The 24,904-nt window shown below is 32.2% G+C and overlaps 1 protein-coding gene across 4 annotated transcripts in view; it reads left to right on the forward strand.

Annotated features, from left to right (window-relative positions):
* The window catches only part of LOC134690740 (protein tyrosine phosphatase type IVA 2-like), a 32,667-nt gene that overhangs the window by 2,831 nt on the left and 4,932 nt on the right, over nt 1-24,904 (forward strand). Inside the window, exons 1-5 of one of the 4 annotated variants that reach the window (XM_063550793.1) lie at nt 2,595-2,732; nt 6,927-7,424; nt 9,856-9,948; nt 23,016-23,146; nt 24,600-24,674. In XM_063550793.1, the coding sequence (XP_063406863.1) occupies nt 7,314-7,424; nt 9,856-9,948; nt 23,016-23,146; nt 24,600-24,674 (410 nt within the window). In that variant the 5' untranslated portion in view covers nt 2,595-2,732; nt 6,927-7,313. Of the gene's footprint in view, nt 1-2,594; nt 2,733-3,084; nt 3,107-6,681; nt 6,786-6,926; nt 7,425-9,855; nt 9,949-23,015; nt 23,147-24,599; nt 24,675-24,904 lie in introns of those variants that run through there. The other 3 variants (XM_063550791.1, XM_063550792.1, XM_063550789.1) reach the window with 3 other exon arrangements.

Raw genomic sequence — 24,904 nt, forward strand, 5'->3', positions numbered from 1 at the left:
GCAGGTGTGTCTTGTTTACCTGACAGTCTATGTAAACATGTTATCATTTTGTGAATGAAATATTTTCTCCAGGTATATATGATATGTTTTACACAGAGACCAATTAAAAGCAACAGATGTCTTATAAAGAATTTTTGTGAAGTGGGGAAGATGTATGATCATCATACTTTTTCATTATAAAGCTGCTAGGAGACTGCAGAGATGAGATAAACATTTCTGTTATCAGTGACAGATAGCATCAAATAATTAGGAATAGAATATAGTTGTGCTTTCTTACATTTATTTAAAACTAACAGGACTAAGAACATTTTCAATTGTTGTGCCCCAGTCCTTAGTTTAAAGATAAATAAATATTACATTTTACATAGATGAATATTTTATGTTTCTGGGTTAATTCAAGAGCAAATAAGTTTTGTACTTTGTTTTGTCAGTATCGATGTACATTGTATCTCCTTTAAACGTGACCATGCATTAAGTCATAATCTGATAATTAGAAGTGATTCTAAAATCTTGGATTTTTTTCCACAAATTGTAATTGTATAATTTCCCCAAACTATGTCTACATGTACATGTATATATATTTACTTTCACATTCTGTCTCAGAAAAAAACCCACATTTTAATCTTCTAAAGAATTTATGAAATAGGACTTCACCACATTTCATAAACAAAGGATAAATATGAGGAAATTATAATGTGCTACTGAAATTTTTCAGTTGACATACATGTATTGTACATGTATAACAACATATATACATCAATAATACATATGATGTTCACAAATACATCAAATAGTTTAATAACCAGTCGTGCTTTAACGTGACATTCCTTCACATTAATATAGGAGAGAGGACATTCACCCCTTCATCATCAGTAGTACAGGTGGATAAAAGTGGTGTGTAGTTGTGCATATTGTATCGATTGGTCTACAGATAAACCTTGATTGTATGGCAGTGCACTTGTCTCACTATCTGCAGTATCGGGCTGTCATGTAATTGTTGTTTTCCTTTTATGGACATTTATTGTGAAAATGTTAGAATGGCTGTAAATTAATTTAAACTTTTGAATATGAATACCTTCCTATTAGGATGGCGGAAGATTTAACTTTTAAAATTTTTTAGTATTTTTTTTTTGTGAATTTAAATGATGAATACCACAATTACAATTGTGTTACACAGTATCATGTTTTTTTTTTTATTAATTGGATAATAAACATAGGGGTGGATCTAGGGGCTGAGCCATTTTAAAAGTGGGTTCCCAACCCAGGATAAAGAGGGGGAGGGGGTCTAACTATGTTCTCATTAAAATGCATTGATGGTAAAAAAAAAAGGGGGGTTCAAACCCCGGGACTCTCCCTGAATCTGTCGTTGAAACAAAATGCACTATTGTGCAGCACCTTTATCTTAAGTTTATGTCAACTTTCTAATGCAGACATGTGACGTGACTAATCATGTGATCTTACTGCTTGGTACAGAATGATATTATCTGTACATCAAAGAAATTCAGGTTTGACCTAGTTAAAAGGACATCCATGATGTATTGCAAATTTAATGTAATATGTAAATGTATTAAATCAGGACTATAAAATCTTATATATTTTGGGTGTGTGAATGTGAGGGTTTAAAAAAGGAATTAAACTAAAATATGGAAGAAAAGTGTTAAAATTTTGCTGGACTTGGAAAATTTTATGTATATATACGTATCTGTCTTTAAGACTGAAATGTATTATCAAAATGCACAAAATTTACATGTCTTTTATTTACAGTCGTGAACATATTGCACATGTATCATGTGTATAGGAGGTAATCTGGTGAAAAGTAAAGACACATGTCTAATTACCTAAAGTACATGTATGACTATGTGTTATTCCTTTGTACTGAAAAAAAATACTGTTAAGGATTTGCAAAGAGCCACTATATATAAAAGGTTAACAAATACTTCATGTACATACAACTTGTCTAAGGTACATGTACATATTTAGTAAAAAAAAATATCACTGCCTACATGAAAGAGACTGACAACATTTCTTAGGTAACATGACAGTCAAGTGATGGAATAAACAGAAAAGACAAATATTTTCTGGAGTAACAATATTTACACTAGGATGCATTTATACATTTGCTCATCGTTTGGTGATTTGCAGTGATATCCTGTGACGTAAATAAAAGAAAATATGATAAGATGTTCATCATTGTAACATCAATGAGACAAAAAAATCAATGACAAAAAAACATCTTTAAGTCAACATCCTGTACCTTTTGTTGTCGGTACATGTATATGAGTCTATATAGTCAAACCACATCTCATTATTTTTATATCAGTTGTGGCACCACGATCTTCAAAAAACAAATACACAGCATACACATCAAATTTAATTCATAAGAAAATGAAGACCCATGAATGACTTGTTAGACCAAATTACATGTATGGAATTGCGACATAAGTTTACATTTGATTGATGTTAATATAGGTCTGTAAAGGAAGGAGGATAAATCGTCAGATAAAACCCCAAATAAAGATAAACGTGTTTGAAGGTTTTAAAATGATTGTTAAGAATGTTAGTAGGTGGCCTGTTACCTGTACAGAATGTACCTGGACAGAATGTATGAATGGGATTTAAATCTTTGTCTCCTTTCATGACCTATTTCATTTCTTTCTGATTTTCTCACAATGGAGAAATGTGAGTGTAAAGTGTGGGGCTGTGGATAATGAAATTGTCTATATCGTGTAAATGTAAGTTGATAGAACAATTGTATTTCTTTTGTTTTTGTATTGAAGGGTTGAGTATCGGTCAGAAGTTGTTTATTATGGGAATGTCTGACGTGTGAAAGTTTTATTATGTATGTGAACTAGTTACCAATCGTTGACATTTTATAATGACCACCTCCGATCACAAATATACATAGACATGATATTATGACTTTTACCTTTTTCCTGTTGTTTGACAAATTCACACAATACGTCAATACAGCTTAAAATTTTTATCGCTTAACATGGTTTTAAAATAGTTGTAACAAAATGTGGGGTTTTTTTGTAAACTTTAACAACTTGAGTTTGTCTTTGTAAATATATATATGCAATTTGGGAAATTATTATTCTTAAGTTTGGTAAGTGTGGATTATATTTTAAAATCATTTCCAGAGCTTTTAGAAAGACAATATTTTTGATGTACTGTATTGTCCTACTTATTGTACATGTATGTATTTTTCATGTACACATTGGACTAAGGGTCACACACAGTATACACACATAATTGCATGTAGATTTCAAGTTGATCTGAAGAGTGCAGGATACTTACTTTTTGAAAAAAAATATTTATACAATACAAAAATTGAAGGCAATAAAAAACATAACTGAAAGTAGATCAGTCTGTACCATGAGATCAGAAATAAAAAAAAACAATACATGTATTACTAGGAATGAACAAAAAGAAAAAAGAACTACATAACCAGAAAACACCTCACTGAAAACTAGAATTTTGTCAACATTATAAATCAGGGGTGAAACCTGTTGCTCATGAAGGTTCAGCATTAGACCTCCCTGTAGCTGTGGAACTGTAGCTCTTGGGTCCTTATTTTATTTTTCTATTATTTGTGTATTGTCCACACATAAAAAAAATTAACAAAAGGACCTAAGTCTTAAGGGCTACGGTTCTGCATCTACCCCCCCTGATGATAGAATCCATTGTTCTTTAAAAGGTTTCTTAATTCGCTGCTGCTCATGTGTTTTAAAGACCAAGAACTTTTTTATAATCTTGTCTGATCTTGCTGATGGAGATGCTTTTATAAGATAATAGCCCATACTTTACATGGCCATGGGGATGGTTTTATAGGTATATTTATTTATGTTTTATAAGATTATTACTCGTGCATCAGACAGGATTTTTGGAAGATGTCTGGTGTCATTTACCGGCATTTAAATGACCTAAATATTCTACAATCTCCTGGTTTTACTGTAGAAGTAGGGTAGTTCAAACAAATAAGGAAGTACTACCAGGAAGTCTAATGTAAGGAGATGTTCCAATGTACTTAGACAAAATGTTTGAGATTAGAAGATATTTATATAATCAAGTGTTGCTGGCTCAACGATGAACCTTTGGCTTTGAGTCTACAACCTGGAAGCTCAATTTTTGGAAAATTTTAACTGCTCACTGTTGACTTGAAGGGAAGAATTTTATAAGCCTGGGCCATAGTACTAGTGTTTAAGTGTGATATTGGTACATGCAATTAAAAAGTTTGCGATTTAAGATGGACTGTTTCTTTTTCAATTAGATATCATATATTTATGTATATTAAACTTTTTACTGCAATGTGCATTGTACAAAGATCCTGTTTTATAATCAGACTAAGCCTGCTTATAAAAAAGAAATCATATATAATACATGAATTGGTGTTTACATCAAAATCATGTCAGTAAAAAATCAAATGATGCCATTATTAACAAGAATATTGATATTGGGTCATAGAAAATCTTATCTATATGCATGCTGAGACTCTGCATGAATTGACAAATATATACATGACATGTATATATAACTGTTGCTACATTAGAAATTGAATATTATATAAGATAAAAATTCTCGAAAGGAATGCATTTTTGTCGAGCCTTCGACTTAAGTTGAAAAAAGCGAGACTAAGCGATCCTATTTTCCTTCGTCGGCAGCGTCCACATATATTCACTCTGTGGTTAAAGTTTTTGAAATTTTGATAACTTTCTTAAACTATACTGGATTTCTACCAAACTTGGACAGAAGCTTGTTTATGATCATAAGATAGTATCCAGAAGTAAATTTTGTAAAAATAAAATTCCATTTTTTCCGTATTTTACTAATAAATGGACTTAGTTTTTCTGCGGGGAAACATTACATTCACTCTGTGGTTAAAGTTTTTAGAATTTTAATAACCTTCTTAAACTATCCTTGGTTTGAACCAAATTTTGACAGAAGCTTGTTTATGATCATAAGATAGTATCCAGAAGTAAATTTTGTAAAAATATAAATCCATTTTTTCCGTATTTTACTTTTAAATGGACTTAGTTTTTCTGAGTGGAAACATTACATTCACTCTGTGGTTAAAGTTTTTAAAATTTTAATAACTTTCTTAAACTATCCTGGGTTTGTACCAGACTTGGACAGAAGCTTATTTATGATCATAAGATAGTATCCAGAAGTAAATTTTGTAAAAAGATAACTACATTTTTTCTGTATTTTACTTTTAAATGGACTTATATTTTCTTCCAGTTAACATTACATACAGTCCGCAGTTAAAGTTTTCAAAACATTAATTTGATTCATTAACTATCCTAGATTTTTACCAAACTTGGACAGAAGCTTCTTACAGGAATGTTTTTATTAATTTTTTCCTCATTTTTTGTTGAGCCTGCGATTTACAGCAAAAGTAGGCGAGACACTGGGTTCAGCGGAACCCTTACAAATTTTTTATATAAACATGTCATTATCAAAGGTGATTTTGCAAAAGGAACACCTTGTGTATTGGAATATTGGAAAACCAAACTACTTTTGTTTTTTACCTTGTGTATTGTATTATTGGGAAAGTTATCTACCTTGTGTATTGTATTATTGGGAAAGCCATCTACTTTCATGACTTTGTCACTTGTGTTTTGTATTATTTGGAAAGTTGATCTAACTTGTGTATTGTATTATTTGGAAAGTTATCTACCTTGTGTATTCTATAATTGGGAAAGCTATCTACCTTGTGTATTGTATTATTCTAAATATTGAGAAAGTTGTCTACCTTGTGTTTTCTATAATTGGGAAAGCTATCTACCTTGTGTATTGTATTTATTATTGGGAAAGCTATCTACCTTGTGTATTGTATTTATTATTGGGAAAGCTATCTACCTTGTGTATTGTATTTATTATTGGGAAAGCTATCTACCTTGTGTATTGTATTTATTATTGGGATAGTGATCTATATATATAGCTACCTTGTGTATTGTATTTATTATTGGGATAGTTATCTCTCTATATATATATATAGCTACCTTGTGTATTGTATTTATTATTGGGATAGTTATCTCTCTATATATATATATATAGCTACCTTGTGTATTGTATTTATTATTGGGAAAGCTATCTACCTTGTGTATTGTATTTATTATTGGGAAAGCTATCTACCTTGTGTATTGTATTTATTATTGGGAAAGTTATCTACCTTGTGTATTGGATTATTGCAATATTGGGAAAGCAATCTCCTTTTGTTTTGTACCTTGCATATTGTATTATTGGGGAAGTTAGATCTACCTTGTGTATTGGATTATTGGGAAAGCTATCGACATGTAATAATCTAGTACAGACACTGCACACAATGAAGTAATTAGTCGAAATCCTTCTGTTGTTGTGTTTTGTTTTCTTAATGTCGTCCAAGTTTGTTGGCTTATTTTCCCCAGTACAGCCCACCTTCACAATAAACAGAGATATGGTATTCTATAAATAAATATTCTGTAGATAGTTTGATAATATCATGACAATTAATACAGTCTTATTGGGATAGAAAATCTAATTTGGAAGACTTATATTTTTAGTCTGGACTTAAAAAAATCTGATATGCATGATATGTTTACCAAGTCTTTTTTATAGGCAATGGTGATGTAAATGAAGGCTTAACTTAAATACCAAGTCCAAGGTCATCTTCTTCTTGAATCAACTTCAGTGTCAGTTTGTAGTGTAAACATTAAGAACATTACAGCTAATAAAAAACACCCTTACTACATGTACACTCTACATGTATGAATGTAAATTCATTCTGCTTAGAACCATGAAGAAAGGTAGTACATGAGAATTCAACACTTGTTATTTTCATACATAAAAAAATAGTTTTCTTGTTTGTAAGTTTTATTTACTTATATTTAAGTTTGATATGTAGCCTAAAATATGCATTAATTCTTATACATTTTGTGTCTTTTCAGTTTTTTGGAGTACATGGTCATACATTTATGGAGTTCGTTACAAACAGTGGGGACTATTGCCAGGCACAGCACGTGTAAACTAAACAGTCATTTACTGTGGTGCTTTATTTGAATCCTATGTTCTGTGGCAGTGTCAACACACTACGTTGAATGGGTTAATTTGACGGATAAATTCCTCGACAGGGAAATTCTGCCGAACGTCTTTCATATCTGCTTTTCTGTGTATAGATCGTTGGATAAATAGTTCATCGTTGGGTACATTTTGTTCTCACTTTGTTTTATGTGAATTTATTTATTTTGTTCCGATTTTAAAGAGTTTATTTCGTTGTACATTTGTTAACGTAGAATTCTGAGTGGACGCAATCTCATATTACGTAAACAATATCTATGACAAACATGAAGTCACGAAGACCAGAACCTGCGGAGATTGAGCATAAGAACATGCGGTTCCTAATAATGGATCGACCAACAGATTCAACTATGGATAAATTTATAGAGGTTAGTTAAATAAAATTCATTGTCTCCATGAGTTTATGGTGTGCATACCTTGTAACCTGTATCATTGGTCTATGTAAATGAAAATCTGTTCTGGAAATGGGGAATATGTCAAAGAAACAACAACCTGACCAAAGAACAGACAACAGCCGTTTGCCAACAATGGGTCTTCAAGGCAGCAAGAAAATCCCTCACCCTGATGAGTTGATCCTCAGTTGACCCCTAAATATAATTGTTTACTTGTTTAGGGAAAATGGGGGTCACACTAAACCCCAAAACACTAAATATAAATCATGTGTAGACATGTAAGTACTTAACCCAAAAGACAGGTGCCAAACCTTCATCACTAACAAGATATCTCTGTTACCTTCCTGGTGGCTAAGTACTGGCTTACCTTTCTATACCTGTCTGTCAGATAAAGAATAGGAGGAGTGTAAATATATTGTCTATTAGAAAAAATCTTCATCTTATTAAACATTTGTGTAAATGTGCTTTAGGTTTCTGAATACAAATTGTTCTGTTTTAGCAACATGATACTTGCCAAGTATAGTAAACATAAGTCTTATAAGTTGGCATTCAATCATGTCACTACAGTTCTTCAGTATATATATACATGTGTATGTCATTTTTTAAATTTCACTGTTTTTGAGATGTACGATATTTAATTTTTGCAACTTAGGTATCTTCCCTTACTTTTACATCCTTGTTGTTTTTGATCTTGATAGATTGCCATTATGATATCTCCAGGGATTCTCCCCTATGTTATTATACATCCTTGTTGTTTGGGTATCTGGTTGCAAGTTGTCTCTTTATACCACTTTTCCTTATTTTACAAATGCTTTATATATTAACAGAACATTTATTTTACTATCCATAGTTATTTTTTTACATGTAGATAATATTGTTATTGAAAAAATAAAAGATCTGAACAACAATAACCATGACAATCTTAATGCTTACAAGAGCACTATTATTCGTAATGCATTTTCCATAGGGTACCACTGGTGTTCCCTTTTTTTTTCCTCGAAGACTACACAAACTAGGAAAAAACAGGTAGCAGTTCTTGTTACTTGAAATGCCAGTGTTGCATTAGAACGCCAAAAATATAGATGTTCATGCCGCATTTTCTATACTTTGTAAAATGTGAATATGATTTTCTGTATTTTTAAAACCTAATTGATAAGCTTTCAATTAGATGTAATTCCAATCCTGTATCATCCAATCAGAAGCTATATACAGTATAGTATTCTATTCTGAGTACCATCTTTGGGAAAAAATCTTGCCGGCAAAAATGTAAACAGTTGTCTCCCTTGAAACTATTTACTTCTCTTTTACATAGGGTCAGATGTTAATATCGTTATTGCGGTTAACATTGCTGAATAACACTATATTACAGGTTAAAGAATTTTGTGTTGATTGATGCACATTTAGTCTAGACTTTATATGATATAGAGATAGACACATATACATATTTATAATTGTACATGTCAATTGTTGTAAACTGTATACATGCTGTCTTTGATCAGGAGCTTTAGGGTTGGTGTCTCCTGCATGTGTACTTTTTCTAAAACTGCATAATGCAATGCAATGTGGTCAAGAATAAGTAAGTCAAAATCTATTATATTGCTGGCATCTGTATACACATGGCAATTTATGTTGTCTCAATGATAATGTTGGAATCTCCGTTTTATACTGGTATGTTAAGTAAGCAACTATCAGCCATTTAAATCCTTTTATTCTATGACCATGATGGTGTTATTCATAACAGCCATTCCAAATAACCAAGCATGGTCTTCCATTATAACGAATACTGCTAATTTAGAAATGTTCGTGTGCATTTATTTAATTGTTATTATTTCAATTCCATTTTTTTGAAGAATGGACAACAATGGAAGATCTATAGATTGTTGTGATGTCAGGAAATCCTCCAAAAAATATTGCTATAAGAATTTAAAATGCAAGTTTAAAAAAATCTATTCAGTCAAAATCTTTGCAAAAGTAAGAACATTGGCTTGCAAATATTTCTGAATTTACAGAAAGGCAAAGAATGCAATTTGCATTCTTCAGCATAGTCATTGTTGTGCAGAATTCTTATAAAACATTATAATAGCATATATATTTATAAGGAATACATGCTTCATTATCACTGAACTAGTTTATATTTGTTTAGGGGCCTAGGCTAAAGGACACCTCCGGGTGCAAGAATTTCATGCTACATTGAAGACCTGTTGGTGACCTTCTGCTGTTGCTTTTTTCTATGGTCGGGTTGTTGTCTCTTTGACACATTCCCCATTTCCATTCTCAATTTTACTTATTGAGTAATATAAGAATAAGAATAAATAAGAATATTTATTATTCCAATCAAGGGCCCTTGATGGGCAGCATAAAATGTACATATGATTTAAAAACATTTAAAATTATGAAATATTTTCAGGAACTGCATAAGAAAGGAGCTAAAGATGTAGTACGTGTATGTGAGCCGACTTATAAAACAGAGAAACTTGATGCCCAGGGAATACGGGTAATCGTAAGTATATAAAAAAATTTACTACATTTGTATCCCCCACCCTTATTCAGAAGTATGTATATTGGTTTCTGTGGGTGTCTTTTGACTAGCAGGTTATATGAACATGACATGTTGGTGGTTGTTTAATATTTTTGTGATTTGAAAAGAAAAAATATGTTGAAGAACCGTCTTTTTGATATACATGTTGTTCAAACTCCTTTTTTTTTCTTTTTTTTTCGACCATAGCTTGATAGATAGAAATGTGTTTATGTTGATTGCTTGCTGTTTCATTGACTTATAAACCTCAGCTCTTCAGTCTTCATGAAATACTTTGGTTCAGCAAGTGACAAAATCAGTCTTATTAAATTTCTTTAAATGTATATGGGTTTCTGAGGCCTCTCCAGGTAAATTTGGCTGACCCAACAACATTTTTGCTAGCCTGGGGCGTAACGCTTGTGGTAAATCGTGAAGACTTCTTCCTTTTATTCAGATTTATGAATAGACATTATACACAAGGAAATGAACTTAGAAATAAAAACCTTAAAGAAGCCATGAGAAATTGTTCACCTGAGTAGTTTTAATGTACATGTATGTATCTTAACACGGAGCTTCCTGATGTTTATAACAATACCTTTTATACCATGTATACTTAAACGTAGTCGGATTACCAACTGTTTGTATATTTAGTAGGAGATTGGCCTGTCAATTCTCACAGTTTAATCCTATTAAAAAGAGACCATTTAATGTTGTTTGATTATATATTTTCTGTCTAGATTAGTATGTTTGTTAAGTACCCAATGACACAGTCTGTATCTAAGGCATGTACATGTACTGGTAAGGTAAAATACATGTAAAGGTAATAATCACCTTAATTCAGTTCAAAACCATTAACAACTCTCGGTCAGTTACATCTGTCTGGGGCGCCCATTTATTTGGTGTGACGCCAAAATAAAGATATTTGGGGTTTAGGATTCCTGTGCCTACCCAAGTAATTACACCTCAAAATATTTATCCATAATAAGTGTGATTATCACAAGTAGACATTGTCACTGAAGTAGTAAACAATTTTTGGTAAGGGGCCAGCTGAAGCATGCCTCCAGGTGCAGGATTTTCTTGCTGTATTGAAGACCCATTGATGGCCTTCAGCTTCTGTTGTTTGCCGCTCTTTAGTCTGGTTATGGTTTCTTTGACACATTCCCCATTTCCCTATTCTCAATTTTATTGTAGAAAATCAGAAAAACAGTCCTCCCTTCACAGTAGGTAAACATTGATAAATGTAAAACAATTCCTACTTAAGTACACTACACTCATGTTTTGGTCTAGATTTAACCATTGTTGTAACTGTCATATGATATTTAAGTTTTGAAATAGTAAAAATGAGTGCAAAAATAATATTCAGTGTATTTATCTTGTTTTTAAAAAAGTGTATATTGGGTAGTCAAATATTTTAATAATTAAGTTTTTTAAGAAATAGTCCCCCATAACATGAATCATTGCCACTAAACAATCTGGTTAGAAATTTAGTTATCCACTCTAGATCTGTATGCTGAAGAATAAATTTTCACAAAAATTTGAAATTAAATGTTGAATACATTGTGTAATATCAATTTGAACCAAAATGCAATTGCTAAAATTTATATACAGTTATTTTCAAATATTTAACATCCTTATTTCTTTTTTATTGATATAATCAAAATTGTTTCATTATCAATCTAAAACAGGACACACATTTCTAAAAAACAAATGATTTTATATACATTTCCAAGAAATGGTTAAAATAGCAGTTGCCAAAAAACAGAATGAGGAAATTGCATTGGTAGTATTTTTGATACTTGATCAAGGAAGTAATATAGATATCAAACTTGTATCACTGTGTACCATACCTACTGGACATTCAACAATACCCCTTCTGGTGCCTCTGACTATTTGTTGGACACACAAGGACACCTAATCCTATCTTATTATCCAATGACCTTGTATTCAGGTCAGGGAATATTGACTCTGGTCATTATATGACCAGGTTATATAATTGTTGTAAAGGACCTTTTAGTTTAATTGATAATATTGGGAAGTTTAATTTGTTTCTAGTAAGGTTGTGAAATTTACAATTTAGAGTAAATTTAACATGCACTATGGCTAAGGCTGATGCAAAGCTACATGCCCAGATATACTTTTAGAACTTAAAGAAATGGGCACCAGTATATATTTCCTGTAGGAAAAATAGACACATGATAAATACATGTGAAAATTCTTGTCTGATACATGTATATAATTTCACAAAGCTTGAATTGACAGTATTTACATTGGTTGAAAAAACAAGAAGGTAAAAAATGATAGGCGCTCATATACATGTACATAAAAATCATGTTTATTGTTTTTAAAACAATATATTTCCTGAAAAATCTAAATTTATTGACAAACTGAGTTTTCTTGGAAAGGTTTTGGTTAACCAAACAGTTGTGTTTTATTAGAAACTCAGACCATATTATACATGTATACAAATTTGCTAGAATTATCTCATTGAAGTGGAGTTCCAAATTTATGCCTGAAATATAAATGTGCCAGTTCAGTTTGAAATTTGAAATAAGGGTTCTAAATTTAATTTTAAAGGGGAAAATATATGATTTGTCTTTTTCAACTCGCACTTACCATGCTTACAGCAAAATTGAATTTTTTGAAATTTTTTGAGAAAATAGATGAAAATTATGAAAAATATAGAAAAACTGTCCATATTTAATATGAAAAAATAACACTGTTGAGAGTACAGTGTATTAGTAAATTATATGAAAATTAAATAATTAGGTTATTTTAGTTAGGAATTTCGTTTAGTTCTGATAAAACTTTGATATTTATTTACATATTCAAAATGAACATAAAACAACATTTGTTTGCCCTAGCAGGATAATATATTTAAATTAGTGGCATACTTTATCATGTTTATTTAAACTTTTAGTCTTGGGTTATAACCTTTTACTTATAAATATGAAAGAGAATAATAAATATTAGATGAGATCCCAAAATAAAATGTGCATGACTGATGAAATAAATATACATGTTATTTTTATGAACAATATCAGTTGGATAAACATGTACATGAAATGTGATTATATATATACATGTATAAACCTTTGTCATGAATTTCTAATAAATGCTTCCGTATATTACACCTGTCGCCAGGTATTACCATGGGTCGTTTGACCTATATTTACCTGGTGGAACAAGTATTTAAGGACATACTGATTACTATTCAAAAGCAAATCTGTCATAATTATTTAAATATTAGTCTTTTGATCAAACTTTAATTTAAATTTAGTCTGAATATTTTGCATATTTTAAAAGTAATGAGGGGCACATATATAACATGTCATATATTGTTAATCAAGACGTTACCATACAAAGTCATTGACTGAGTGAGGGGCACTATCATCTTTCATTCATTGAATATCATGATCATTTATACACAAATTAATGTATCAGTATAAGCATGACGTTTAGTTCTTGCTGATTAAAACAGAAAGGGGGGTGGGGGTTAGGTTTTGAATCATTATGGCTACAAATTTCTCCTGAATCTATGGCAGGCTTGATGGCAGGTACCTGTTAAGTGTAATTTTATTAGGGAATTTTTTATCTCTTATTTTGGTAAACTTCATAAGAAAGAAGGAAGCTTAAGGATACGATAAATTCTAGAAATTCTCTTATGTTAAACCAATGTTGTGATCTAAAATTGTTCCATGTGACGAATTGCTATTAATTTATAAACATAATTTGACTGTTGTGATTTATTATAGAGGATAGAACTTTTCACACAGCTAACTTTGTGTTGCTTTTAACAGATAAATAGCCAGTGCTTACGTACTGGTTGTGATTTATACATTTGGATCAATACTATTTCTCAGGTAAAAATAAACTATAAGGTTTTGAACTTTGAGATAATGTTTACTTGTAATGATTTGTGTCTGGTCTTGGTGAAGTCCCAGAGTTTCCATTGTCTGTGGCATCAATGATTTGTGTCTGGTCTTGGTGAAGTCCCAGAGTTTCCATTGTCTGTGGCATCAGTGATTTGTGTCTGGTCTTGGTGAAGTCCCAGAGTTTCCATTGTCTGTGACATCAATGATTTGTGTCTGGTCTTGGTGAAGTCCCAGAGTTTCCATTGTCTGTGACATCAATGATTTGTGTCTGGTCTTGGTGAAGTCCCAGAGTTTCCATTGTCTGTGGCATCAATGATTTGTGTCCGGTCTTGGTGAAGTCCCAGAGTTTCCATTGTCTGTGACATCAGTGATTTGTGTCTGGTCTTGGTGAAGTCCCAGAGTTTCCATTGTCTGTGGCATCAATGATTTGTGTCTGGTCTTGGTGAAGTCCCAGAGTTTCCATTGTCTGTGACATCAATAATTTGTGTCTGGTCTTGGTGAAGTCCCAGAGTTTCCATTGTCTGTGACATCAATGATTTGTGTCTGGTCTTGGTGAAGTCCCAGAGTTTCCATTGTCTGTGACATCAATAATTTGTGTCTGGTCTTGGTGAAGTCCCAGAGTTTCCATTGTCTGTGGCATCAATGATTTGTGTCTGGTCTTGGTGAAGTCCCAGAGTTTCCATTGTCTGTGGCATCAATGATTTGTGTCTGGTCTTGGTGAAGTCCCAGAGTTTCCATTGTCTGTGGCATCAATGATTTGTGTCTGGTCTTGGTGAAGGTCCAGAGTTTCCATTGTCTGTGACATCAATGATTTGTGTCTGGTCTTGGTGATGTCCCAGAGTTTTCATTGTCTGTGGCATCAATAATTTGTGTCTGGTCTTGGTGATGTCCCAGAGTTTTCATTGTCTGTGGCATCAATGATTTGTGTCTGGTCTTGGTGAAGGTCCAGAGTTTCCATTGTCTGTGACATCAATGATTTGTGTCTGGTCTTGGTGAAGTCCCAGAGTTTCCATTGTCTGTGGCATCAATGATTTGTGTCTGGTCTTGGTGAAGGTCCAGAGTTTCCATTGTCTGTGGCATCAATGATTTGTGTCTGGTCTTGGTGAAGTCCCAGAGTTTCCATTGTCTGTGACATCAATAATTTGTTTATGTTTGTAATTATGTCATTTTAAAGGGGACCGTAATTGAATATTAATGATATTTGGCATGCAGTTATGTTAGCATTGCATGGTATGTTGGAGATAAATTGCCCCACCCTGTACGTCTTTAGCTATTGACTTTGTCACTTTTGCCCTCAGCTGTTGTCTAATAGTTTAAGTGTTAAGTTTTGTCATTCCAATTTAAACATTTGTATTTTATTATCAAAATAACATACCAAATAGACATATATATCTTTTTATGAACAATTTATTTATTTTGTACCAATGATTCAGATTTAATAGCACTTGTTACAGTTTTGATGTACACCTCTTTGAATTAAGGTTAGCTGTTCGCTCTTTTTAAAAAAAAAGATCTTGTGATGTTGTGAAGAACAACCATATGATATTCAATGGTTGTCGTTTGTTTATGTGTTACATATTTGTTTTTTTCTTTCATTTTTATACATAAATAAGGACGTAGGTTTTCTCGTTCGAATTGTTTTACATTGTCTTATCGGGGCCTTTTATAGCTGACTATGCGGTATGGGCTTTGCTCATTGTTGAAGGCCGTACGGTGAGCTATAGTTGTTAATGTTTGTGTCATTTTGGTCTTTTGTGTATAGTTGTCTTATTGGCAATCATACATTTTGAACCATATCTTCTTTTTTATTTGTCCAGAAATTGATATTGTTATTTTGAACGGATTATAGAAACCATCAGTTACAATGTACACTCCTGCATTAGTTTCTGCTGGTGATGTAGATGTTTACTGTCTGTGTGTTTTGCCAAATGATATTGTTATACATCCCACCTACACATACATTATATACATTGACATTGTTACCTATATATTTTTTGGCTTGGGTTTCTGTAGGACATGGAAAGGACATCAGTTTGTTTACATTAACATTCTATACTCTTACATAATTAATTCATACAATATGTTCACATAATATAGAGGCTGTTTAAGGGAAGGAAATCAGGTGTGTCCTCTGATTTATAAGGAATCACACTTAATTTGCACGCAAATTACTCTCCATTTGGGTGTAGTCATTATTTTGGAGCCTTATATCTGTCCTGTTTTTGAGTCTGTCCATTGCCTTTAGCCTGGTTAAAGTCTGTCATAGTACAGTTCAAAATCTTTTTTGTTTGTCCATCTGTTCCTCTGTCAGTGTCAGTCTGTCCGGCTTTAGATAAAAGATTTTGGTTAGGTAGTTTTTGATGAAGCTGATGTCCAATCAACTTGAAATTTATAGTTAGTACACATTTTCCCTATGATATGATCCTACTAATTAAAATTAAGAGTTTTGACCCCTATTTCACAGTCAACTGAACATGTGGGACATAGCAAATGAAAGTGCATGTAAGGGCATCCCTGAATCATCCACACATTCTTGTTTTAAACAAAAATAGGAAACTGTAGATGAATTTTATAGTTAGAGGAATTGTTTCTAGGTTTCTTGAATGAAGATCTGAGATGGGAAGTAAAAACTAGTGACAAGTCTGAGTAGTTACTGTAGATATGTTGGTTAAGTGCTGTTATTTAGGATAATGATAGACAAATACACATGACACATACATTAAATCATTTGTTTGTACATGTACTTGGTGCAAATAACTTCAGTTTAGAACAAATGTATTATAACAGAACTTTGTTACATTCTAATAATTGTTAAGATTTTAAAATTAGTAAGGTATTTCATGATTCAGTGAAATATAATGCCAATGCAAAATTGTTTTGGGTTATAGACTAAATTGAAACAATCTAGAGGCTATGAGTATGACCTGATGTGTTTAAAAAATTTAGAAGAGGTAGGGGTTGGGGAAGGGCCCTTTAACTTGGAAAAATTAAGTTACTTATATTGGAAATCACTGAAGGATGACCAGACTGGGCCTCCTCTTAGGCAGAAGAAAATCTATATTCACCTCTGAAAACAATATTTTAATAATTGTTATAATTGTATTTTCTAATGAGTCTGGTTTTATTTTATGGTGAGATATATAAATACCAATGCAAATTAAAACTTTTGTTACAATGCAATGAAATATAAATTTTGAATGATCAATTTGAATTGTTTGTGAACATTTTGCATGTTTGGATTTAAACTGTGAGTAGATGTAAAAGTTGCCACCCTATTTACACTTGGTGTATATTATAGAAGTGTAGTTTGTCTCCTCCAGTTTGTAGCTGTGAAGTAAACAACATAGATACACAGTGATGTAAATAAACAACATAGATATACAGTGATGTAAATAAACAAAGTGTTATTGTAGTTAATCAACACATTGCTTTCATCAACAGGTCTGCTTCATTCAATTAGGGTGTACTATTGTCTGCAGGGTTTCCCCTGGGTCAATTATTTCTTTCGCCACCTCTTTCGCCAAAACAATATTTTTTTCGCCACTTTATTATTTTTTTCGCCAAATAACATAACTATATTTTTCGTTTAAAATTTACCTTTTTTTCTACCCCCCCCCCCTTTTCCCCTTTCCCTTAAATCAGATGATTTTGCCCCATTGTGTCTAGCATTGTGCTCTCAAACTTATTTTAAAATTTACATTTAATGAATAAACACTAAACATTACTTTAAAAGGACATTATTTTTTTTATTTAAAAGGGAAAAATATCCATTGTATTTAAAACAACTTTTCTAATTGATTGGACCACTATAATTTTAATAATAAAGAATTAAGATATAAGTCCTGGAATATACTAGTAACAAAATTAATGGACATCATGTTTTGATTATATAATACCATTATAGTTCGTATTGAAAGTTTCTTTAAAAGAAAAATACAGATGTTCCCTTTTGTACTAAGAAGTGTTTTTTACATCAAAACAAAAGCTTTTATCACATGAAATTGATCTCTCGTTTCATGTGTAGTCATTACATTGAAGGGCTACTCTCATTTTTTGAACATCGTAAATGAAAACGTTGAGACGTAAAACTATGCTTGAAACACGTGTGTCACTCAAACGACTTTAAAACACGTCTCCCTAATCAATTACCGCTATTTAAGTCAAAAGATAATTAAAGTTTTAAATCGAGATTTTTCTTGCTTTTGAACAATTTTCGTCACAACAACAGCTTTATCTCAATTATCTTTAAAAGCGGAGGAGACGTCAAAAGTTTGCTTCAAACACGTGCGTCGCAAAGTGGTAAATAAATTCTGTATGTGACATTTAGCAGAAGCCATTTAACCATATCATTTTGTCAAACAACTCAATCAACACCTTTATTAATAGTCCTTTGTTGTCGATAGCTATAAAATGCAATCAGCTGATTATTGATTTTCTGTCCAAACCTTAATGAGGTCAAGGTGAATTCCGAGTATTGTCTGAACGGGTTAAGTCCGAGAAACTCGAAAAAAGTAAATAAACAAGATGGAGGAAAATAAATCGTTCTATATATTTCTTTCGCCAAATTCTTTCGCAAATGACGATTTTTTATCGCCACAATTATTATTTTATCGCAAATTGCGAAAATGGCGACCGCCAGCGGAAACCTCTGAAACCAGTAAACAGTAGTTAAAGGGCGATACACAACATTCAAAATATCTCAAATACCACAGAGTTGTTAACACAATAATTTAGACTTGCATTTTGAAATATTTTGTATAATTGAAACAGGATTTTTCTCTAAATCGCAATAATTTCTGAATTTATTCACTTGAGTATGGTGTCCATTTTCGTCCAACTGTTCATGGTTTGACCTGCTGGCGTATCCAGCTAGGCTCAGCGAAGCAGTTTATATTTAGTTATTTTGAATTTCTTTTGATGGCAAATCTTTGATAGTTTCTGTTCTATTTATTGACAGTTTGATAAACTCAGGACCGTTTGGAGTTTGAAATATTGTATAGATACTTGTATTATTGGAGAATTCATGTATGCTGTTGTCTACTGTAAAATCTAAATCTTTTTGTAACTTGTTGGTAAGCTTTCTCCTTTACATTCACATATGTCCCTTGTCTATTATTCAAACAGAATTACTGCAATGTGCTATCTAGCAGATGAAAATAAAAATTATTATTTCATATACTAGTATCTTGAACTGAGCAAGATATTTAAAAAAGTATTTAAATAGATTTACTACACTTCTAAATGTTTCTTTGTCCTGAACATGCATGAAATATTTGCCACTGGACGTTAAGCAACCAACAATCACTCTAAATATTTCAAAATTTTGTTCCAGTTTTACACATGATTTAATTTATTACATTAAATAATGCATACAGAAGGAGATCTGTGGTAAATTCCCTCTTTAAAGATTAATATTAATATGAAGAACTTCAAAGCATAAGGTTTTATAGAAATACTCCAATAGTATAAATTTTCTTTAAATGTAATGCACTAAACCATCTTTTGTCTTTTCTCTGACCCCAGGAAGAGAATACAAAGTAATATTAGAGGTGTTAATTTGATGAAATAAAAACTTACTAGACTAGACACACCTATCTCAAATGTCTTAATCTCTTAGTACATGTAATGACAAACCATTTTTTCCAGCTATGTAAGATGAAATAGTATAATTCAACATGATTTTTGCCATTCTGGTGTAACAAAGTACACTTAAATATAAAAATTAGAAGATGTGGTATGATTGCCAATAAGACAATTCTTCACAAGAGACCAAATGGTACAGAAAATGAGAAATTAGCAATTTTAGGTCACCATAGAACCTTCAACAATGATAAAAATCCATAGACATGAAATCCTCTGATCGTTAATGCCGAGTCTGCATAGTGCCTGTTTTTCTTTCTCATAATTTTTTTACCTCTGATTGCAAGTTAAATTTTAGATTTGAACATGCTTGCTCAAATTTACATTTTAATTGCAAGTTAAAAATTTGAAGCCTGAATTTAACTATCTCAAGTGGAGAAAACTTTGTGAGGAAATTCTAGATCTGTTTTAATATCAAACAGAAAAGGCCTATATATCTTGTTGATATCAAGAAACGTTATACATTTGCATTTGAAACAGTATATGTCTCCTGGTGATAGCCATTATGAGATTATAGAGCATATATATTGAAACTATTTTAAGGACATGATTCTGAACAGTTCTGAAATAGCTATGGAGATAATTTGGTGATAATTGTTAGAAGTCGTGACATAATTTGTACAAAAAATGGATTATGATAATTTATGTCTTTTATTTTATTAACTTATCTACAAACCAATATACCTGTACATTATAACTTCCTTTAACTTTTTTTTACCTCTCTTGTACATTATGACCTTTTTTCTTTGTTCTAGATTATCTTAAGGTATCTGTCTCTTAAAAAGTTTATCAGAAAACTAAGGACATTATTTGTTAGATTTTCCAGATTTTATTTGTCCTGTTAAATAAAGTTGACTATTCCAGTTTGTGTTTCTGACTTATGATATATTGATAATGATGTTATCTTAAAAATCTATTCAGAATTCAGCTTATATAATATTGAATTGTGTGTGTAGTCTGATTTTGTCATCTGTTATGTCTATATTACTAAATGCAGAAGACATTTTTTCAGTATTTATAATATCTATGTGTATCATAAGTTTGTACACTATGATGTAAAGCATTTGGGGGGGGGGGGGGGGGGGGGGAATATAAAAATCTAAAAACTAAAAACTATTTTCATGCATTTTGACATTTTCTGCAATGAAAAGGTAAGCCAGAATCCATATTATCAAAAACTTACTATTGTACAAATAAAGCAAGCAAGCTAACCAAAGTCTAGCTCTACATGCAGTAGGAAATAAGCTGAAATATAGTTATAAGTTTATGTATTATTGTCATTTTATTTATTTTCTTTTGTTACATCTTTTGACATCAGACTCAGACTTCTCTCGAACTGAACTTTAATGTGGGTATTGTTATGCGTTTACTTTTCTACATTGGCTAGAGGTATAAGTGAGGGTTGAGATCTCATAAACATGTTTAACCCCGACGCAATTTTGCGCCTGTCCCAAGCCTCTGGCCTTTGTTAGTCTTGTATGATTTTTAATTTTAGTTTCTTGGGTATAATTCGGAGTTTAGTATGACGTCCATTATCACTGTTCTAGTATACATATTTTTTAGGGGCCAGCTAAAGGACAACTACGGGTGCGGGAATTCTCGCTACATTGAAGACTCATTGGTGGCCTTCAGCTGTTGTCTGCTAGTATGGTCGGGTTGTTGTTGCTTTGACACATTTTTTTCATCATTTCCTTTCTCAATTTTAAAATTTATAAGAATTTATTTGATGCCAAAACCTTTTATAATAATGATAATTCTTGTGGATGTTACAAAAGTAGAATGGACTAACAGAAGTATTAAAAACTTTTAACTGCAATGACTGTTTTTGACGCCAAATTTATCATTTAACACAATGAATACAAATTAAAGAAGAAAGAAAGAAGAAATAGTTGATTTCATTGTTTTCTTAAGACAACTTCCTTATTTACTACCACTAAACATTCCCCAAAGTCTGAATTAAACATTTGATTGTTATTTAGTAAAAAAAAAAATGCGTTGGTAGAAAAGAATTGTTTTGATGACATATTTAAAATTCTATTTTGTCATAGAATGTCGCAGGATAAGGCTGTCTGCACATAAATATGTTGTTATGTAAACAAAATAAAATTGAACATTGATTAAATTTGGTCAATGTATTGATGTATATAGTGGAGGGATTAAGACAATATGGATAATTGAAATTATTGATTAGTACGGGATTTAATGGGATGAATGTTTATATTGGATACAACTTGTAGAAGCTGTGGGATAAAAGTGGGACAGAAAATAAAATTGAGCATTGATGAGGTTTCAGAACCTTTCCCCACTGAAGAACATTTTAGTGAAATTAAAGTTGAAAAGGCTTTCAGTATTAACTAGTAGATAATATTTAAATATGATATAACAAGATTAAGAAAAAAAGACATGTAAGGGAGGTAATATAATGTTTAAATATTAATCTAATCATTCTAATGTCATTCAACATGATCAGTCTAATCAAACAATCTCTTAGGAACAGGATTATTAAGATGTTTATGATGCATGGCCAAAGGTAAACGTTTGTTATCAGTCTTTGATGCTTTATTTTGTTTTTCATGATTGTCAGTTTGATGATGGCAATCCACCCCTTGGGAAGTTATAGAGTCCTTTCTGTTCAAACTTTGATGCTTTATTTTGTTTTTCATGATTGTCAGTTTGATGATGGCAATCCACCCCTTGGGAAGTTATAAAGTCCTTTCTGTTCAAACTTTGATGCTTTATTTTTTTTATGATTGTCAGTTTGATGATGGTAATCCACCCCTTGGGAAGTTATAGAGTCCTTTCTGTTCAAACTTTGATGCTTTATTTTGTTTTTCATGATTGTCAGTTTGATGATGGCAATCCACCCCTTGGGAAGTTATAGAGTCCTTTCTGTTCAAACTTTGATGCTTTATTTTGTTTTTCATGATTGTCAGTTTGATGATGGCAATCCACCCCTTGGGAAGTTATAGAGTCCTTTCTGTTCAAACTTTGATGCTTTATTTTGTTTTTCATGATTGTCAGTTTGATGATGGCAATCCACCCCTTGGGAAGTTATAGAGTCCTTTCTGTTCAAACTTTGATGCTTTATTTTGTTTTTTAGAATTGTTAGTTTGATGATGGCAATCCACCCCTTGGGAAGTTATAGAGTCCTTTCTGTTCAAACTTTGATGCTTTATTTTGTTTTTTAGAATTGTTAGTTTGATGATGGCAATCCACCCCTTGGGAAGTTATAGAGTCCTTTCTGTTCAAACTTTGATGCTTTATTTTGTTTTTCATGATTGTTAGTTTGATGATGGCAATCCACCCCTTGGGAAGTTATAAAGTCCTTTCTGTTCAAAATTTGATGCTTTATTTTGTTTTTCATGATTGTCAGTTTGATGATGGCAATCCACCTTTTGGGAAGTTATAGAGTCCTTTCTGTTCAAACTTTGATGCTTTATTTTGTTTTTCATGATTGTTAGTTTGATGATGGCAATCCACCCCTTGGGAAGTTATAGAGTCCTTTCTGTTCAATCTTTGATGCTTTATTTTGTTTTTCAGGATTGTCAGTTTGATGATGGTAATCCACCCCCCGGAGAAGTCATAGAGGAATGGATTAATCTGCTAAAAACCAGGTTTAAAGAGGAACCAGGATGTTGTGTGGCTGTACATTGTGTGGCAGGATTAGGCAGGTAAATACTAAAACCAGGTTTAAAGAGGAACCAGGATGTTGTGTGGCTGTACATTGTATGGCAGGATTAGGCAGGTAAATACTAAAACAAGGTTTAAAGAGGAACCAGGATGTTGTGTGGCTGTACATTGTGTGGCAGGATTAGGCAGGTAAATACTAAAACAAGGTTTAAAGAGGAACCAGGATGTTGTGTGGCTGTACATTGTGTGGCAGGATTAGGCAGGTAAATACTAAAACAAGGTTTAAAGAGGAACCAGGATGTTGTGTGGCTGTACATTGTGGCAGGATTAGGCAGGTAAATACTAAAACAAGGTTTAAAGAGGAACCAGGATGTTGTGTGGCTGTACATTGTGTGGCAGGATTAGGCAGGTAAATACTAAAACAAGGTTTAAAGAGGAACCAGGATGTTGTGTGGCTGTACATTGTGTGGCAGGATTAGGCAGGTAAATACTAAAACAAGGTTTAAAGAGGAACCAGGATGTTGTGTGGCTGTACATTGTGGCAGGATTAGGCAGGTAAATACTAAAACAAGGTTTAAAGAGGAACCAGGATGTTATGTGGCTGTACATTGTGTGGCAGGATTAGGCAGGTAAATACTAAAACAAGGTTTAAAGAGTAACCAGGATGCTGTGTGGCTGTACATTGTGTGGCAGGATTAGGCAGGTAAATACTAAAACAAGGTTTAAAGAGGAGCCAGAATGTTGTGTGGCTGTACATTGTGTGGCAGGATTATGCAGGTAAATACTAAAACAAGGTTTAAAGAGGAGCCAGGATGTTGTGTGGCTGTTGTATGCATAAAATGATAATACCTATATAAAGATGATTCAAAGTAATATTCTAAAATACCACACAACATACAAACAACAAAAGACAAAAGCTGGTTTAGAAACCCTGACTTTGTACAGGCACATAATGTAATGGGGTTTTGTTAATCCAGTTTTATGTGCACAAAAAAATTGCCCCTTTATGTAACTTACCCACTTGATGTAAAAGTAAAACACAATAAAAATTTGCAAAGGGGGCCACCATCAGAAAGACCACCATCTAAGAAACTAAAGACAATTTATAATTGCCTGTTTCAGAATCTAAAGAACTCATTTAATGGTTAGTACAGCAAGATGGAAATTACACCACATCATTGGTTGAATTTCCATTCTTTATGATATCTTAAACCAATTATAACGTTTTGTTGTACACTTTCGAGAATTTTACCCAGAATGCATTAGATTCTGAAATTGCGAACTAGGACAAACGTGTTTGTTACAACAGGAATTCAGATAAGTCTGCATATTTTATTCTTTTTGAAAAGAAGGAATATTTAACACTGCATATATATTAAATGATTGATACTTTCTATATTTCAGAGCTCCTGTTATGGTAGCTTTAGCATTAATTGAATGTGGAATGCTATATGAAGATGGTGTATTAAATGATTGATACTTTCTATATTTCAGAGCTCCTGTTATGGTAGCTTTAGCATTAATTGAATGTGGAATGCTATATGAAGATGCTGTAGAACTAATCAGACAGTATGTATACTCTAGATAATCACCACTATTTTCTCAAATTATCCCTTTGATATTTTTTTTGGCATTGTCCTGGAAAATAGGACTTGAAGCTCATTTACATCTCATCTTGGGGTTTTGATAAGATTTAAGCCAAGAAACTACATGTACCTCTTGTTTGTCGAAACCAGTGATAAAAAGAACAGCTAGCTGGCTATATGTCATTGAGACATTTATCAAACAACTAAAAAGCA

The sequence above is a fragment of the Mytilus trossulus genome, chromosome 11 (genome assembly GCF_036588685.1).
Source record: "Mytilus trossulus isolate FHL-02 chromosome 11, PNRI_Mtr1.1.1.hap1, whole genome shotgun sequence".
Classification (NCBI taxonomy): domain Eukaryota; kingdom Metazoa; phylum Mollusca; class Bivalvia; order Mytilida; family Mytilidae; genus Mytilus; species Mytilus trossulus.